At 34.9% G+C, this 20,156-nt stretch overlaps 1 protein-coding gene across 1 annotated transcript in view; it reads left to right on the forward strand.

Annotated features, from left to right (window-relative positions):
• The window catches only part of LOC140171366 (kelch-like protein 25), a 171,084-nt gene extending 151,268 nt beyond the window's left edge, over positions 1 to 19,816 (forward strand). The window contains exon 4 of the mRNA XM_072194790.1: positions 18,782 to 19,816. Within this exon, the coding sequence (XP_072050891.1) occupies positions 18,782 to 19,090 (309 nt within the window). The 3' untranslated portion in view covers positions 19,091 to 19,816. The remainder of the gene's footprint in view (positions 1 to 18,781) is intronic.
• Positions 19,817 to 20,156: the final 340 nt, after the last annotated feature.

The raw sequence follows: 20,156 nt of genomic DNA on the forward strand, positions 1-20,156 counted from the left end.
CATTTTGTTTAGTGTTTGAGCTATTATCTTCAATAATGAAGGTCAAAATGTTCATATGATGGACGTATGCTGTTCACCCAAACTTCATACTCTTTAAGTGCATATCGTTAGATTTATACAATTAATGGTCCTCATCCTACCAACCCTAATTTGGAAAATCTGGAAAAAATTTCTTTTTTTTTCTTTCTTTTTTTTAGTTTTACTACATAAAAGAATACGGACCCTTATTTAGAAATTCTTTTTCCAAATTTTGTGACATCCTAATAGTAAAAAGTTTCTTCACACTTCTAAAGTGTTTTAAAACATGAGAGGAGATGAGTGAAGTGGTATACATGGTATACAGTTGAGAAATATCCCAACTTGAACTTACAGTTACAGTTCATTAGGTAAATATGTTTAATTAATACACACCTATAACGTCGCGCTATTGTTTTACCGCTCCATTATTTTCCACGAATGGAGCGATGATCACAATAACACGCCATTCGTAAATGCCTTTCTCTTTTCTCTGAGAAGCAACTTCTTTTCAGGGAAAAGTACTGGCATTTACGAATGTAGTGTTAATAACAATTGCACTTTCGTAAAGCAAGTATTTGCGAAAAGTGCAGTATTGTTATCATCACTTCATTCATGCAAAACAATGATACGAAATACAACAAGACAATGATTTTCATTAATACAATAAATTAAGGAAGCGGATAGCAACATTTGCATACTATTGTTACGGGACCTGAAAGCACATCAGACATCGAATAGCATTCCTTCTGATATCAAATAATTTTAATTTTGTGAAATTCGCGATACTACTAATACACATTTTATAGCAAATTATTAGTCCTCGAAGTAAACTTTATAAATCTAATGACATGTAGGCCTAATTAAACTGTATGTAGCTGGGATGAAAAGCCGACCATGAATTGAAAATTTTGAACTGTCATATTGAACATAAACATTTTTCCAAAAAGACCTACATTTTGTTTAGTGTTTGAGCTATTATCTTCAATAATGAAGGTCAAAATGTTCATATGATGGACGTATGCTGTTCACCCAAACTTCATACTCTTTAAGTGCATATCGTTAGATTTATACAATTAATGGTCCTCATCCTACCAACCCTAATTTGGAAAATCTGGAAAAAATTTCTTTTTTTTTTCTTTCTTTTTTAGTTTTACTACATAAAAGAATACGGACCCTTATTTAGAAATTCTTTTTCCAAATTTTGTGACATCCTAATAGTAAAAAGTTTCTTCACACTTCTAAAGTGTTTTAAAACATGAGAGGAGATGAGTGAAGTGGTATACATGGTATACAGTTGAGAAATATCCCAACTTGAACTTACAGTTACAGTTCATTAGGTAAATATGTTTAATTAATACACACCTATGACGTCATTATTGTTTTATCGCTCCATTATTTTCCACGAATGGAGCGATGATCATAATAACACGCCATTCAGTAAATGCCTTTCTCTTTTCTCTGAGAAGCAACTTCTTTTCAGGGAAAAAGTACTGGCATTTACGAATGTAGTGTTAATAACAATTGCACTTTCGTAAAGCAAGTATTTGCGAAAAGTGCAGTATTGTTATCATCACTTCATTCATGCAAAACAATGATACGAAATACAACAAGACAATGATTTTCATTAATACAATAAATTAAGAAGCGGATAGCAACATTTGCATACTATTGTTACGGGACCTGAAAGCACATCAGACATCGAATAGCATTCCTTCTGATATCAAATAATTTTAATTTTGTGAAATTCGCGATACTACTAATACACATTTTATAGCAAATTATTAGTCCTCGAAGTAAACTTTATAAATCTAATGACATGTAGGCCTAATTAAACTGTATGTAGCTGGGATGAAAAGCCGACCATGAATTGAAAATTTTGAACTGTCATATTGAACATAAACATTTTTCCAAAAAGACCTACATTTTGTTTAGTGTTTGAGCTATTATCTTCAATAATGAAGGTCAAAATGTTCATATGATGGACGTATGCTGTTCACCCAAACGTCATACTCTTTAAGTGCATATCGTTAGATTTATACAATTACTTTGAGGACTTTAAAATTTCAAAACTATAAATTTTTAATAATTTGCCATAAAATGTGTATTATATAAAAAAAAAAAAAAAATCAAAATTAAGGAAATTCCTCATATTCAAATTGCAATTCGATGTGTCTGATGTGCTCTCAGATCCCACAAAACTAAGTGGAGATGTCGCTATCCAAGCCCTTAAACATAAATTTACAATGCAATCTGTGAAAAGCATGGCAAGATCATAACGGGCAGGTTAAATTGTTGGCCAAGTTGTAGGCCTACTTATTATGCAAGTGCAAGATATGTTTTTAGCCTCACTTTGGAAAATACTTATTTTAGGCTTCATTTATTAGACCCGTATACTTTTAATTATTTGGACCTTTCTTTCTATGCTCAATTTAGGTAAAAAAGGGAAGTTAAACATGTTGCTGCTTTTATAACATTTTTTCTTCTTTATATTTTTATACTACGTTTTCAGTGTCTTACTCCCTATTCCAGAAAAATACAGAACTAATTTTTTGAATAAAAATAATATTGTCATGTTTTGCCAAATGAAACATATATAGCTAAATCCTAATCCTTTAGCTATAGTCCTAACTGGCAATAAAAGTTCAATTTCAATATTTGGTCAATTTGAGGTAAAATGGTCCCAAAACATGCAATTATGCATGTTTTCTTACAATTGTAGTGACAAAATTGTAAGACTTGGCACAAGTCTAAGCATTCAAAATCTTGAGTATAGGCTAAGAGTTAGCTCATAATTTTAATATCACATGTCATTTTTTCTAATTGGATATTAAAAAGATTGGAAAATGTGTTTTCCAAATTATTAGAATGCATGAACTTGAAATTAGTCTTTGGGCCTGACTGTTACAGAATACGAAAAAGGTCGAAAAACACCCTAAAAATGTTTTTGGCCCTTATTTCCAAAAATTGACCAAATATTAAAATTTGGCTTTCATTGCCAGTTAGAACTATAACCTAAAGGATTAGGATTAAGTTATGTTTCATTTGGCAAAACTGGATAATATATTTTTAATCCAAAAAAATTATGTATTTTTCTGGAATGGGGAGTAGGTCCTACGTATAATTTGTTATTTGGGCAACATATATTGCTACATTCTGTACCTATGCATTTAGGCCTATGAATCTGTTTATTTTTTAATTGTTTGCTTTGGGCATGTTTAATAATGATAAAAGCCACAGTAGGCCTATTTTCTGTATAATTTTTATTTGGCTTTCCTACAAGCTGCATTTTGTTTCATATCTGACGGTATTTTGGCATGCTTGAATATCGATCAGCATGATCAGTATGCCTATCCGATAATTAATTTTATAATGTTACGGATACTCCATGGGCCTGGAAGTTGAGGTCGGAGCTTTTATTTCGCGTCGAAGGCGGCGAAGTTTTCTTCTTTGGGGGGGGTAGTTATTGTTGGGTTTTGGCATGTTTTTTTTTCCCTCGAAGTACAGGGACATGAAGGTAAAATGGTTTGTAATACATAGGGCCAACCCAGTTGTAGTAACTACAAATTTCGAACGTTTGAGGACTTTTAAACTCTAAACACTAACAATGTTTAATATTTAAACATGGCGTTTAAGAAATCGTTTATATCGTCAGTGTTTATAACACTTTGATGTGTGTAAGTGACTTTAGAGTGTGATTATTTGAAAAGGGAATGAAAGTGTTAGGTTTTATTTTGGATTTGTAAGGGGACTGGAAGTTGAATTGGGCTTTTATTTCACGAAGTAGGGCGGCGAAGGTTTACATTTACAATTCTCTTACCTTTCTTCGCCAAAAGAAGAATCATGCCTGATTTAAGTCCTTAAATGCTGAGAATCAACGATTATATCCTCGGAATGGTTCCATCATTAATTATCCAAATTCAACGAAGCTAAAAAAATAGTGTTCACAACTGCATGGTTGCTCAGGTCAGGAAAGTTGAAAGAGAAGGAGGAAGAACGGAATTATATCCTTGAGATAATCCCGTAGGTTATCCTGTCGCACCTATTCATAGTCCTTTATTCTCAAGTAGTTACACATCTACTTGAAAGTAGCCTTTGATGTGATGTGCCTTGCCGACTACGGTTGATTAATTTTCACTCCAGAATTGAAACCATATCCAATGTTTCTATAGATAATTCCTTGAAAGTATGACACGTGTGTGTTAAGAACCTGATGTTGCTCTGCAGGGATAGCGCTTAATGCGTGGATACTATAAGAAAGAAATGTAGTTTTGTAAAGATTCCAAAAAATCCGCCCATTTTGGAATATATATTAATTATTTAGGAGAGTGTTTTAGGATTTTGTTAGAAACGGGATGATTTTTGATCATCTATATTTTATTGTTTTAATGTATTTTCCTGTCATTTCCTGCAAACCTAATAAAGATATTTTGATAATTGAAAATAGTCTGTATCATAAATCGTAGAGGTTGAAAGCGTAACCAAGCGTGCAAAATTATTATTTGCCATGGAACTTCGGTCATATTTTATTTGAAATAAACTGGATGTTAGGATCTGCATGCATGGTATGCATGGTATTGATGGTATACAGACACTGACCTTTCCCTACACTCAGTAAGCAGCAACTTGTGTATCACACCGTCATGGGTTCGAACCCTTTTGTTGTATTTTATTGTTAAATCTAAATAGCGTGATTGCTTTTGAATGAGCGGCAACACACATATTTTGTTTGAGGATAGCTGGATCTATCTCCTTCTTTTACATCTTCTCTGCTCAGGTATAGCGGCAGGTCTAGCTTTCTTGAGGTACACTACTGTTATGACCATTTTGCCAATTTTCCTTATTATGCAAAATAGAGACCTCAACGCAGCTACTTCAATAGTGAACACATTAGAAGTGGGCATAAAGACCTATTGATGGTCTAATCACTTGAATGATTTTGCAAATCTACGTTTATTTAATTTGTGTAACAAACATTTTAAATCTTTATAATTCAAGAGGGTGGTTACGGATGATTTGAACTAAACACCTGGATCGTGATGGGTAATTCTATAGAAATTTTACATAAAGCTAAGTCAATGTATTTTTTAATCGCACCTGCACAATCATTGTTATTATTACGGTATCAATCTGCAATTGATCAATTTGTAAATGAGCAAACTATTTCTATAACACGTATCCATTCGTGGAATATAATGGAGCGATAAAACAATAGCGCGACGTCATAGATGTGTATTAAGTCGGTTAATGGCATGGATTAGAGCGTGAGTGAATAAGAATGGCCTTGGCGCTTCACGCGCTGCCATTCTTATTCACTCACGCTTCTAATCCTTGGCCATATCCTATACATAGAATGACATGCACTTGGGTACAGTACTTTTGCTTAAATTGAATAATTTGTGCCTCATGGCCCAAATCTTCAGTGAATTTATGCGAGCATATGTTGGGACTTTGATGATGTGCGTAGTAACAAAAACCAAATCATTTTTGCCAATTATAAGCCGAACAAACTTAGGAAACTATGACATTGCCGAATTAAAGTAAAATCTTGATGCAAATTGTACAAGGTGGGCAATGAAGTGTGTAAAACAAGCCATTTACAAAAGTGATATGAATTGAGTCTGGTTTAACCTTTCCAACATTGTATTGAATTTGTATACAATGTTTGTTTATAACCTGCCTCATTGACACAAGACATCTTGCAAAGTCTGAATAATGTCCTATTAATCGACAGCTTGCAATAACCAATGAATTTCTTACTTTGTAGGGTAATAGAGTATGAAGACCTCTTGTGCTGTATAGTTGTGTGTCATTTTATTTGCACATTTATGAATATGAATTTATAAAATGACTTAAACATGAATGATTTATGAATATGAATTTATAAAATGACATCAAACTTGCTGGATCTTTGGATATATTCAAAAAAACTCTTGAAACATCATCTTTTCACTAGTGCTTACTACCAATGACATTTTTGCTCTTAATGATTATTTTGTTGTAGTAGTAGTATAATTTTGCATCTGCCGGCATTTACATGAATCTGTAATTTGTAAACTGACAGAATGTAAATCAGCTTCATGCATTTGAATGGGGTTTCAACTTCATACTGCTGTTTCTTAGTTTTTTTGCCAAATTTTTCATTTCAAAAATACCAAATGACAATTTGAATATCTTATCCTTCACTTTTAAGCTGGGATCACTGAATGGGCTTTTAATGTTAATAACTTAATAAACGAATAGACCGGTGCTGTCTTTATATGATCTTGTGGTGGACGGCCACATTAATTTAGCAAATGATGTTATTTTCATTTTAGATTCAAGAGGTAAAAAAAAATTGCCTCCCCCCCACCCCGACAACTCAAAAAAAAAAAAAAAAATTCTTAGTACAGTTTAAATATGCATACACACAGTAAACATCATGATATGGGTAAAATTGCAAATATTGGTGCACTTTGTGTGACATAAATCCAATTTGAATCAATTTTCACAAATAGTATGAAACTGGAAATAATTGCACACATGTATATAGACAGAAAGTCCAGGTACATCACTGTGTCACTTAGGGAAATTTGAAATAATTTTAGAAATTTTTTTTTTTAAGCTTTCACTTTTCTGCTGTTGTAATTCGGTGGAGATGCATTTTATGACAGTGTAATTCATTAGTCTATTTGTATTCATATGATTTTCCGGGATGATTTTTAGCAAAAGGCTAATTTTAAAGCCGCTGGCCTTCCAGCTTTTCCTCCGTAACATGTTTGTGCATACTATTTTGATGTCTTTTGCTGTTGTTTGTAATGATTTTGTATGGAAATAAAATATAATTGAATGTATAAGGATTGGTTTGTTTTCCATCAACTTATGACCATAGGGGCTTATAGACAACATAGCACACAACAATTGAATACCTGAGTGGAAGAAGGGCCCAACTCCATCAAAACTGTTTTTGAGATATAAAATATTTGGAAAAGTTTTATAGACAGAATGTTTTCCTCTTAACCCTAATTGGAGACAATCTACTGACATTCTTCAGGTTTTGGAGATACTCCATTATTCAATCACCTTATCACCCTCAGCAAAAACGCAGTAGAAAGATGCAACTGACAAAATTCTTCAGGTTTTGCAGAAATTTCATACAAAGCATTATATTAATTTACCAAACATTGATAAAGCATAAAGCAGCATATCGAAGGAAAAATAATTACAAGTGCATCATTAAATATAATAGAACTATGAACAAAATAATTGAAATAAAATGGGCAACCTGATTGGCTGTACACCACTTAAGTGACAGCTGAATGGGCATGAATCTGGGATTGTTGCTATAACAACAAAACAGCCCAATAATCCCCAATACCTGAATGGAAGGCCATAAAACTTCCAAGTGGACTTGATAAGGCTCAGAGGATAAGCCTGTGCCATGATGCACTCAGCCACTCAGGTTTCAAAAAGATTTACAACTTTTAAAAACGTAATTAGCGAAATATCACTCATATCTGAAGTCTTATTGCCAGAGGTTTGAGAAATGGTGTGGGTCTTGAACAAGTTTGAGTAATTTTGAACTGTGCCAATTGCAAAGTTCAATGTCCTTTTTCCACTAAGTGGGGGTACTGCTGAAATGCCTCCTTAGGGGCTGTGCAAAAACTATGAGCCCCCACAGGGGGAATCTCCAAATGGCCTGCCAACAATTGCTTGCCCCCCTGGCCTGCCAAAATAGCTGCCCCCTCCCCCTTCTTTGCCTGCCAAAAATTACTTCCCCCCTCATCCTGCCAAAAATGTATTTAAATGTTTCCGTTTTAGAAATGTGCCAAACTATCCCGACTCCAAGCCTCCCTCCCCCCCTCAATTTTACCGTCCCCTCAGGGCTCATAATTATTGCACAGCCCCTCAGCCAAGAAGAATCAGCACTGTATAAAGTACTAGTTAATACTCTGCCAAATATGACAATTTTACATATGATTTGCACAATTGTAGTGTTTAAACCGAACTCTCTTGTACTAATTGAATACCTGAGTGGAAGAAGGGCCCAACTCCAATTTTTTACAAAAATGAGTTAGACCCAGCATTTTATTGCCTGACTGTTCTTCCTTGTGTGTGAAAGATGAGGCAAAATCCACTCTCTAAATAGTCTTCCACGTACATTTAATCATGGTTTTCATGGAAGAAAGCAGTCTAAACGCAGGACAACCGATCTTTTGTTCTGCTTTGTCGCGCTAAAAGTCGATCGATACATGTTAAAATCAACACAATTCCGAGATACACCTTTTTGCTATGAAATTTATTTTCTCGGTCAAATATAAAGCAAAATTTTTTTTTTTTTTTTTTATGTCAAATAAAAACATAGTGCTTGGATGAACATTTTTTTTAAATCCTGGTGTTAAAATTAAGCATCAAATTGTGTCTTTTAGTGTGATATTTTGATTTTTATAGGCCTTTAGTTTGCCCGCGAGCTTTTTACGGAATTCATTTTTTAGCGTCTCAAACTAATATAGTTTTCTAAAGAAAGATATTTCCCACCTCTGTAAAGCACATCGTGTGGGTCTATATATTATAGTTTTGTCAGAATTTCCGTTTTTATTTTACCCTTTTCCCCTTTATGCTCCGAAAATGTCAAACTTAGTACTTTACCTCGAGAGCAACCAGGAGAAATAATCGATATTTCAATTGTTGTCACCCCAGGTCCCTTTTCCATTGAAAACCAGGATTGCCTGACCAGCGATTTGGTAGCCCAAATCCCCAATTCTGGTAAATGAGGTGGATTTTGGAAATTTGCTCCCGTGATAGCCTGCAATTTCAATTTATAGGGGCTATGGATTCCATGATTATGAAAACCATTTTGTCTGTTTGTTTGTTTGTTTGTTTATTTATTTACCTAGGATGAGGTCCATGGGAAAATCCACTGTCCAAACCTAGAAAAATTCAAGTGTTATTAGAGGGGATTTTAATTTTCTGTCCCTCCTATCTCCAGGTGAATTTTGAATGACCCCCCCCCCATCGCTGGGTTGGCATTTTCATTACACCCTTCAGACTTGTGTTCGGGTTTGTGTAGGCCTATTTGTCATAATTTAGCGCTATAGGACCTACTTTCTAAATGTATAGCTATAGCCGTGCTATATAAATATTATAAGGTACCGGTATGTAATATTATGTAGGCCTATGGGGGTGGGGTGGGTACTCAACACATTTTAACCATGACTTACAATGCAAGGCTCATTGTTACCATAAATGATTTTTCCTTTAGGTCATTATAATAGGTTGTTATAAACTTCCGTGTTTAACCTTGTATTGTTTTGGCTGCTTCATTATGACTTTCGTGGGTTTAAGCAATTTCAAACAAACACAAACAAAAGGCACTATACCAAACACTAGGTAATTTCTTTGCTATATTGAAGTTCTGGCAAAACTGTATCCAGGCCGGGCACCCAGAGATATCGATCCACAATGCTAGTATTTCACTCGTGGATTTTAAATTTTTTCAGCTGGTAGTCAAAAATTATGGAATCAAAACGGCAATTCTGCCAAAACTATGATATATCGCTCACGGTGATGTGCGTTAGAAAGTTGGGAAAAATCCTTCTTTAGCGAACTATATTACTTTGAAAAGCTAAAAGGTTGATCCAAAAAAGGCTCACGGGCAGAGTTGAAGACTATCAAAATCGAAAATCTTACACTAAATGACTGAATTTCACGACTAAGTTTAACACTAAGATTTGAAAAAAAAATACAGTATCAAGCATTACAGTTTTTCCTGACATTTACTAAAAAATGAAAATTATTGCTTTTCATTTGGCCGAGAAAAAAATTTTACACTGAAAAGGTGTAACTCAAAATTTTGTTCATTTGAATACCAAATTCGATCGTTTGTATTGCCTTATTAAATGACTGAGTGAGCCTTGCAGAACAATAACAATCGGTTGTCCAGCGTCCTAACTGAAAGGCCCAACTCCATGGAGTTGGGCCCTTCTTCCACAAATATTGGGTTAAAGAGGAATTTTGATCAACCATATGAAATCTGCTTTTCACTACAATAAACTTTCTTGCTAACATATTTCATGCTTCTACTTGTGCAATTGATGGATAATTATCAAATTTTTGTAGCTATTTATAACACATCTGCTTACGGAACTGGCACTTACAATATATTAGTGGAAGAAGGGCCCCAACCCCAGCTTGTATTAAGACTTGTACCATTGCCATGGAAACATCATATATAATTTTGAATGTATGTAATATTGTATGTTCATGTATTAAACGACCATGTTGATGCGATCATAATTACGTCCAAAATTGCGACCATAATTACGACCAAATTTGCGACCATAATTACGACCAAAATTTGATTGTATTTATCATCGTAATTTTGATCACATTTGGTACCCCAGCGATCATTATTTTGACCGTTATTAATGATCGTAAATTTGATCGCGAATACGCGACCATATATGCAACCAACTTTTGATCGGTTTTTTGATCGCAAATAATGATCGTAATTTTGTGTAATGCGATCATTAAAACGATCGCATTATTACGATTGCTATTTCTGATCGCTGCATTTGATTGCTTCTATCGCGATCAATATTTTAATGATCGTAAAATTTCCGCTGCTGCGACCAAAATGACTCATTAGTATCGCATAAACCATGCATGCACCATTTAACCCTGAATTATTTTCATAAGTCCAAGAAAAGCATCAACAGTTATGAATGGTATAATGCTGGACAAGATATTCACTTAGGCCTAAATTAATCTTTAAAACAAAGTCATGTAGTATAAGCCTATAAAAATTAATGACTAAACTGCATGAGTTACATGTAATATAACTGATTATAACTCAACTGTTATTATTAAAGTAAAAATTTCTCGATTCTCGAATCATGATGTGTGAGTAGTTGCAGAAGACAATGGAAGAGAATAATTTCCTGATCCAGGTCAGGTGCATGCAAAGAAAGGATTGCCAACCATCATCTGATGACCATTCAATTCCATAAAAATACATATATATGCCCTTTACATTGTAATAAGCTTACCTAACTACATGTACATGTAACTACACTCATTTCATCATTCATGTCCATCTCATTTCACTATACTACCTGCGCTGGCTGGATGGTCCTTATACAGGCAGAGATCATGTTTCTCACTTTCTTTCTCATGAACTTTTTTTTTTAAATCAAAAGATACCGGTATATCATATTATTTGTGATCTCTGCAACTGCCATGACTGCATGCATCCAATTTTTTGAATATAATATGACCTTTGGCCATGTGAATTGTGATTGGCTGTATGGGGGCTACGGGCTTTGACCCTTGAGAAAATTTTTATTTCAAAATATTATTTGGTTGTATTTTTGGAGAAAAATGTAACAAATATTTATGCATATATGATAATAAAATTATTAATCACTTTTATTTTGTAAATTTGTTTTGAAAAATGAGTCAAAAATTAATAATTAAATGGAAATGAACCACAAAAGGTCATGGGCTACTAGCTGTCACTAAGCTAATGCTGATAAAACAGAATGCAACATCAACAAGTGAGTGCTGAAATGCTGTGCTGTATAAGATAATATGCAATGATTATTTGAGGACATTTATTTCTTAATTGTAAGTAGCTGCATGAAGCTGAAGGCTATAATAAGTTTGAATATCAAACTATAGTTGGTTTAAAAGACAATCTGCTGTTATCCCGGGCTAGTATGGTATATACTCATCATCATACTTAGTCATAACATATTGATATTACAATATGCAGTACCTTATATTCTGCTAGTACTATGTTTTACTGCAAAACATGAATATCTCAGCTTAATGAAGTAGTTGCATGATATCTGCATGTTTTAAATTCAATGTTTATTTTGCAATTCATTTTATCACCATAAACGTTTAACACAATTGAATACCTGAGTGGAAGAAGGGCCCAACTCCATCAAAACTGTTTTTGAGATATATAAAGAAAAAACTTAATATTTGGAAAAGTTTTATAGACAGAATGTTTTCATCTTCAGGGGACCTTTAATACATGAACATACAATATTACATACATCCGAAATTATCTATGATGTTTTAATGGCAACGGTACAGGTCTTAATACGAGCTGGAGTTGGGCCCTTCTTCCACTAATATACTGCAAGTGCCAGTTCCGTGTTATAAATAGCTACAGAAATTAGGTAATCACCATTAATTGCACAAGTAGAACTCATGTAATATGTTAGCAAGGAAGTTTATTGCAGTGAAAAGCAGATTTCATGGATGAACAAAATTCCTCTTTAACCCTATATTTGTGGAAGAAGGGCCCAACTCCATGGAGTTGGGCCTTTCTTCCATGAAAACCATGATTAAGTGTACATGGAAGACTATTTAGAGAGTGAATTTTGGCTCATCTTTCACGCACAAGGAAGAACAGTCTGCTGGCAATAAAAATGCTGGGTCTAACTCATTTTTGTAAAAAATTGGAGTTGGGCCCTTCTTCCACTCAGGTATTCAATTGTAATGTAAATGTAGAGACTATAAAACATGTGCACCTGTCGTAATAACATATAGGCCTAACGATGTAACGCTAAGGGTGCATGGCGAATTCATGCAGAACATGTGGCCAAAGTGGCATCAACAAACATTTCAGGAATTATGTTCTATGCTAGGTATTTCACATCTCTGTATTAAAACATTTGAAGTCAATTTATTGTAAAAGCAATTTTTACTGTGGAAATAAATTGATTATGAAATAAAATGGCAAAAAAAAAAAGGAAAATTTCAGCTAAATATAATATCTGGTCATTTTCATGATTTTGATTGAGATTTATAGGTGTTCCTAACATCTTATGAAAATTTTGTGATTGTAATTTTCAAATGATGAATTTGAATTTTTGATAGTAATTCTCAGATCATATAAGTATCATGATTGCGACCATCTTGAATGATCGTAAAATTACAACCTTCAAAATTGTGATCATAATATACGATCAAATATAGTTGGAATGAAAAAGCGATCAAAAAAACGACCAAAATTTTGATTACAACCAAAAATACGATCAACTGTATTCACAATCAAAGCAATAATTACGATCAAACATATTTGGATTCAAAAAACGATTAAATTTACGATCAATATTTGGATTACAACCAAAAATACGATCAACATTTTTGTTACGATCATTTCTACGACCATTCTCTATCAGTCCTATTATGGTCGTACGATCATTGACGATCAAAATTTTGGTCGCCGCGATTATTTTTTGATCGTAACGATCAAGAATTTGATCGTTACGATCATGATTTGATCGTTGTTTTTTCATGACTGAATGTTTAGTATGGCGTATATTTTTTTTTTTAAACCTTCAGAATCTCGTCAGTAGATTGTCTCCACTTTCTGCTGTGTTTTTTAAGATATGAATGAATGCTTATATGGAGTTTCTTCAAAACCTGAAGAATCTCATCAGTAGATTGTCTCCACTTTCTGCATTAGGGTGACTGAATGTTTAGTATGGCGTTTTTTCAAAATCTTAAGAATCTTGTCAGTACACTATTTGCTGTTAATCACAACTAAGGCTGACTTTTTTGTTTTTCAATTTTCAGGGACAAATAACCAGTCACGATAAAGAGTACTTCTTATGTAGAACAAAATTTGGTTGTTACCAGCTGCATCATCTCAACGATTTCCCCAACAAAAGTCCGTATTCAGAGACTTATGACTATACATTTTTTCGTGATGCGATGGCTTACGACAATAAGGGGATATATGTTGCTAGTGGAAATGATTATGATGACGAATTTCAGGAGGATGCACCTGCAAGGCTGACGAAAGAAAGTTGGACAGAAGAGAAGAATTTCTACAAGTTTAATTTGGAGAATAATGAATGGACTGTACAAAAACCAATGAAGAAAGTGATGAGAGCTATTACTCTCTACTTACATAGATTGGGCTATTACATATATGCAGTTGGGTCGGATGAGAACTGGGACTATTTCCTACAACGATACAGTTTGGTCAGTAGTGAATGGGACGAATGTATTCCTGTGTCAGTCCCGGGGAGGTTTCTCATTGTCGAGGACCATGCTGTAGTCGAAGGACATATTTTGTTTAAAGCTCGAGATGAGGACTACCCAGTTTATAAAGTTGCATACCTGCTCTATAGCCCTATGGCTAATGTAATATCGCCAGTGTGCAACAACACCAAACATAGTTTGTTTAATGAACCACGTTGGAGTTTAGAAGTTGATGATGCAGGAATGTGTTATTTAAGTCATTACATGGTCCATGATGAAGTCCCTTTCTGGCAACTTCACAGAGTTATTTGTGACTTTGACAATACCATACCATCCATTAGTGTTGAAGCAAAAACAGACGTGGAGGCGTCAGTTAATCTTAGTACATGTATGGACCTAGCAGATCAGAAAGAACAACGCAGACCACTCTTATCCTTCAACAGACGTAAGCTAAGAATGGCAAGGAAGGCTGAGGATTGCTTGTGTCATACAGGAAAAGGGAGAAAGTTTAAAAAATCCTTGATAAGGAACACAATTTTGCAATCTAATGCTGAAGTTGTCTCGGATGCATCCAGTTCAGCTTCAGATACAGACTGATAGCGATTGATGATCATGCCACATTGAAGTAGAATGGGCTATTCCATTATTCCTCACTACCCCTGTGGAAGATTTTGGAAATATCGTCCACAGGGGGGTATGAATTTCAAATAGAATGAACACATTAGCTGCTCCATATTGGAATCTCACCCTCCTTCAATGGAAAATTCAGGTTTGAATCTTTCTCAGAGGGTGTATGAGATTCAAATGGGGCTGCTTAATGTGTTCATTCCTTTTGAAATTCATACTCCCCCTGTGGAAGATATTTCCAAAATCCTTCACAGGGGGAGTTTGGATTTGAATGGAATAGCCCAATTGTGGTGCAAATTATAGGTGGACAATGGAATGTGTAAAACAAGGCTGTTACTGAGTTGAGTTGCTTGATTGTATTGATTGTGGTTATAATCTTTCCAACATTGAATTTACAGCAGTATTGGTTTACGCACTGTCATTGAAGTAAGCCTATCTGAATTATCTCATACTCTACAGCTTATATATATATTCTTAAAGATAAACTTATAACTTGGTAGGGTGATGTAGTATTTAAAGGGGATGTCATTTTCTTCGGAAGTCGGGGGTCATGAATATGTTGATGACCGGAGTCAATTTTTTTATGAACTAAAGCGTGGAGCGCGGCAAAACTTTAGAGAGAAGAAAGTGTGCGGATCGCGTTAAAATTTCGATCACAAGTGTAAAGAAGGCGCGAGGAGCACGCAAACATTTTACATTACATAACTAAAGATTATGCGCACATTTTGATTGTTAAGTAGAAGAAAGCGCGCAGCGCGCAAATATTTTGAGTCACCAGCCCTTAATAATTCTATAACCCCTATTTTGGGTGTTAAAAAATATAACACCCCCCATTTTTGGTCTAAAATTATATGACCCCCCCTTCCGAAGGAAATGACAGCCCCCTAAGTACAATGACCTCTGGTGCTGTATAGTTTGGGGTCATAGTTATTTGCATATTTGTAAATATTAATGACATTATTTGCATATTCTTTGTAATTACAAAACAAACTTTTGTTGTCTGTTTTTTTTTCATGGTCTTCCAGTGAGGCCTACTGTTAAAACAATGTTTCAACATTTTGATTTGTATTGCTCCAGTGGTTTTGATGTGAGAAGCAAAAATGTGTATAACAATGCCCCATAGGATAGGATAGTTCATACACCTGGTTGTGGTTACCACAATTCAGTGAATTCACCATGTTTTTGTTCACAATATTTAATACTAGTAGTACCATATATTTCGGGCATTTAATTTGACTGGGGTATGAGAAAAATATGAGCTTTCTTCTGATACCAAAATCTCAGTTTTCATGAAAATGGGGGATGAAGCTGTTAATTGGGTCACACCCATTAGGAATAGCAATAACTATACTGCACCAAAAAAGTATCCTTACAGTTGGGAAAAATAACCATAATTTTAAAACTGAACCATATTGGGGTAAATTTGTTTTTTTAATAGATGCACTATCTAATCCGGAACATTATGATACCACATTGAATCCAATGTGACTTCAAGAAGCAAAGTTACAAGCATTTGATCAGACGAAGGTCCAGTTTAAAAAGTGACAAAACTGGCCTTTTCAAAACTCCACAGACTAGACTGGTTTGAGAGTGGTGAATGGCTAATTTGTGCATGCCTTTAATTTAAAACAAAAGGAACAAAAGAAAACTGAAACAAAAGAGCTGACAAATAAAATGAAAGTACAGAGAAGTAAAAACTGACATAAAAACTGCTTTAAATAAAGCTTCATTGAAGAAACTGTGTTGTCTCTTTGTTGGAATCTTTTTGCGCCTTGCATAGGCCAGTTTGTCACTTTTAAAACTGGTCCTTCATCTAATCAATTGCTTGTAACTTTACTTCCTGAGGTCACATTGGATTTAATGTGGTGTCATAATGTGCAGGTTTAAATAGTGCATCTATTAAAAAAACAAATTTACCCCAATATGGTTTAGTTTTGAAATTGTGATTATTATTCCAAGTGTAAGGATACTTTTTTGGTGCAGTTTATTTTGTCAATCCATTTTTTTGAGACAATATGATGGGTGTGTGAAATACATTACTTTAAAAATATTACATGACAAAATAGTTAAAATTGTATCAGTGCCTATCAGTGATTCGCTGAATCTGGAATTTCTAAATAAATCATCAAAAATCAGATTTTGCAGATTTTTGTCAAGCAAAATTGAGTTATGGTCAGTGCATAGCACTCCTGGATCACAAGGCCTAACCCTAAATCAAGCACAGTAACCAAAAAATGTGTGCTCCAGGAGTACTATTTATTGATGAAATCTCAATGTTGCTCTTTGTCAGAAGTAAGTGGGCTAAGTTACTCGGCAAGTAATAGGGCCAAAAGTAAATAAGGAGACAATTTGACATTTTAGTCAATGTTTGAGGATGCCGTCCACACAGCAACATGCAATTGAATGGATCGAACTTCATAACTTTACATAAACACTGAAACAGACTTTTGGTGCATATTATGTCAGAAATAGTCAATGAGTTTAAACTCTGTTAGAATTGCACATTATGCTTATTAGAATATCAAGATGGTTTTTGAGCAGCATTGTAATTAGAGGAATTACCAATTAGAACAGTAGCCAACAATCCTGGAAAAAAATGTTGGCACAGTTTGGCTTTCTTTTTGTGTATCTCTGCCCCAGCTCCCCCAATTCAATGTTCAGTAAAGCCATGTTGTCGGCAGGTCTGTGAGACCCACCAACATTGAAAGATGGGGAAGGGATACAGGGAGTGAATGAATGTTTCACTTGCCTGTCTAATTTTGATATTGCACATATTTCAATTGTTTAGTATAGGTGTGTCCAGGCCCTCACACATGGGTGGGAGAGGTGCAACCAAAAGCAACCATCATGAATATATTGCTCAAGATATAGATGTTTTAATTTGTTTAGCTGTTTGTTGATATTTGTTTATTTATTTATTTATTTCTTCTTTAACGTGGGACAAACAATCAGTGACCAACACTGTTCTCTCTTGTTAACCAGGATACAATTACAATTCGGAAAAACAACATATTTAATAGTACACATTATTAGAAAGTAATATAATTATTACTGTAGGGGCCTATATACTATATATAGGCCTACACTTTATCAGATTAAATAATTAACCCAAATAATCATACAAGTATGCCACTTTGTGAAAATAGCCACTGAAATGCTGAAAATCATCTTTTTGCCCTGATGAGTCTCTGGAGGATTTATTTGATATCAGTATGAAATTCTTAAACATTATTTTCTGGATTATCAGTGGTAAGGGACATTATGATAGGGGACCTAGCTGCAATCACTACACTAGTCTGCGTAAATAATGTGCAATTCAGCCAAGGCTAATGCGGCTGTCAGTTGCAGTCCCTGTGATCCAGACCCGGGGATAGTGGGAACATTATTTGGGAAACTGTTACAAACATGTAACAGTCCTGGCTAAGTCTTGGCGAGGCGGAGCAATATTTTCTTGTACATGCCAGGGTAAGACCCTGAAATGAAAACAGATACATGTGGTGATCTGATGATGTAAATTCTTTTGATATGATTATACTAGTATTCTCAAATCCTAGAATAGATGCCGTGATTTTTGGTCTATATGTTAAAACCTATTGTTGGGCTTGTAACCCGGCTTGTAGTTGAATAAATGTGTTAAAAGAATATGATAATCTCTTGTCAGTTGATTGAACTTCCAGTCTGTATATTAAAAACAAAAACTGACAAAAAATGTTTTTCTTGAGTTGGAAACGTTAGAGGATAATGAACATGGGCAGATTGTGTAAAAATGAGTCATTTCAGATCATCAATTGCAACGCTTTATTCATAGAGTGAATGAAGGGTATCCTTTTATCGTACAATTTATAGTGGTGTGCTTAGCCGGAGTTGTCTGGAACAAAAAAGCCATGCGTAGCTGTTGAAGAAATAGTGGATTTGCTCTGCTATCACAGCAATTTTTGACATAAAGATAGAGGGATGATAATCGATGGTGTGTGTAGATAAAGTGATAAGTTCTGTTTATCATTGCTTAGTTTTTGCCTCTTCAATACAGAAATTTGATCAAGTAAATCCTGGAGGTATATGAAGTCATGATGCTGCTGTGCCATGTAATAATGGCCACTGTATTTATTTGTCAAAATTAAGGCTGACCTAGCTTTTTCTGTTTTATAATTTTCAGGGACAAATAACTTGCCATTGTGGTGGCCGCTTCCTGTGCAAAACAAGGTCTGGTTGCTACCTGCTGCATCATCTCAACGATTTCCCCTACACCTATCCATATTTAGAGACTGAATATCAGTTTGGCTACGGTGCGATGGTTTATGACAGCAAGGACATATATGTTGCTTGTGGAAATCAGGATGACGATACCACATTTCAGGATGATGCACCTACAAATGCAAAGCTGATGTATGAAAGTTGGTTGAAAAAGAAGAACTTCTTCAAGTTTAATTTGGAGAATAATGAATGGACTGTACAAAACCAATGAAGAAAGTGATGAGAGCTATTACTCTCCACTTACATAGATTGGGCGATTGCATATGTGCAATTGGGGAGGATGAGGACGGTGACGACTATTTCGCATAACGTTACAGTCTGGTCAGTAAGGAATGGGACGAATGTATTCCAGTGACAGTCCCGGGGAAACGAGTGGGTGTTATTTTTCATGCTGTAGTCGAAGGACATATTTTGTTTAAATGTTGTGATGAGGACCACCCAGGCGATAAAGTTGAATACCTGCTGTATAATGTCACATCTAATGCAATATTTCCAGTGCGCAACAACAGCAAAAATTGTTTGTTTGATAACCCGCATATGGAGTTTGAAGTTGATGATGCAGGGATATGTTACTTGACACGGTACATGCGCGATCATGAAATCTGGCAACTTCACAGGGTTATTTGTGACTTTGACAATGACATACCATCTATTACTGTCCAAACAAATGTGGACGTAGAGGCATCAATTGCTAGGTACCAGGTAGATCAGAAAGAACCAAGCACACCACAATGATCTTTCGACAGCCTTAAGCTAAGAATGGCAAAGGAGGCTTATGATTATTGTCAATGCCATACCAAAAAAAGAAGTGAGTTTTATCTTGAACCTGCCTTGATAAGGAACACAATTTTGCAAGCTAATGCTGAAGTCAGCTCTAGCGATTGATGATATTTTGATGTTAGAAAAAACTCAAATTGCCACATTGAAGAAACCTTTTGATGCATCAGTGAATAGATTCATCAGGTTTGTACATCAAATCAAATTAGTAATTTTGCTTGTCAAAACCAGTAAGTTTTTACTTACTAATATTTCGTCCATCTCGTCGGAGGACTTCATCAGATGTGAGCATCTGATCCACTTTCCCGAAACTGGCTTCCGGTTTTGAGTAGTCTTACTTCCAGTCTTCAAAAGTGGGTCAAATACGTGACTTAGGAAATAAGTGCCCTCCTCTCTGTTCATGGTCTTTGTCCCCCTCTTTCTGATCTCCATCGCTTCTCGTACTTCTCTAGACTTTCTGACATGTTCCTTGCCAAGTATCTTGGAATCCTCCCAATTGA

Source organism: Amphiura filiformis, chromosome 1 (assembly GCF_039555335.1).
Source record: "Amphiura filiformis chromosome 1, Afil_fr2py, whole genome shotgun sequence".
Lineage (NCBI taxonomy): Eukaryota > Metazoa > Echinodermata > Ophiuroidea > Amphilepidida > Amphiuridae > Amphiura > Amphiura filiformis.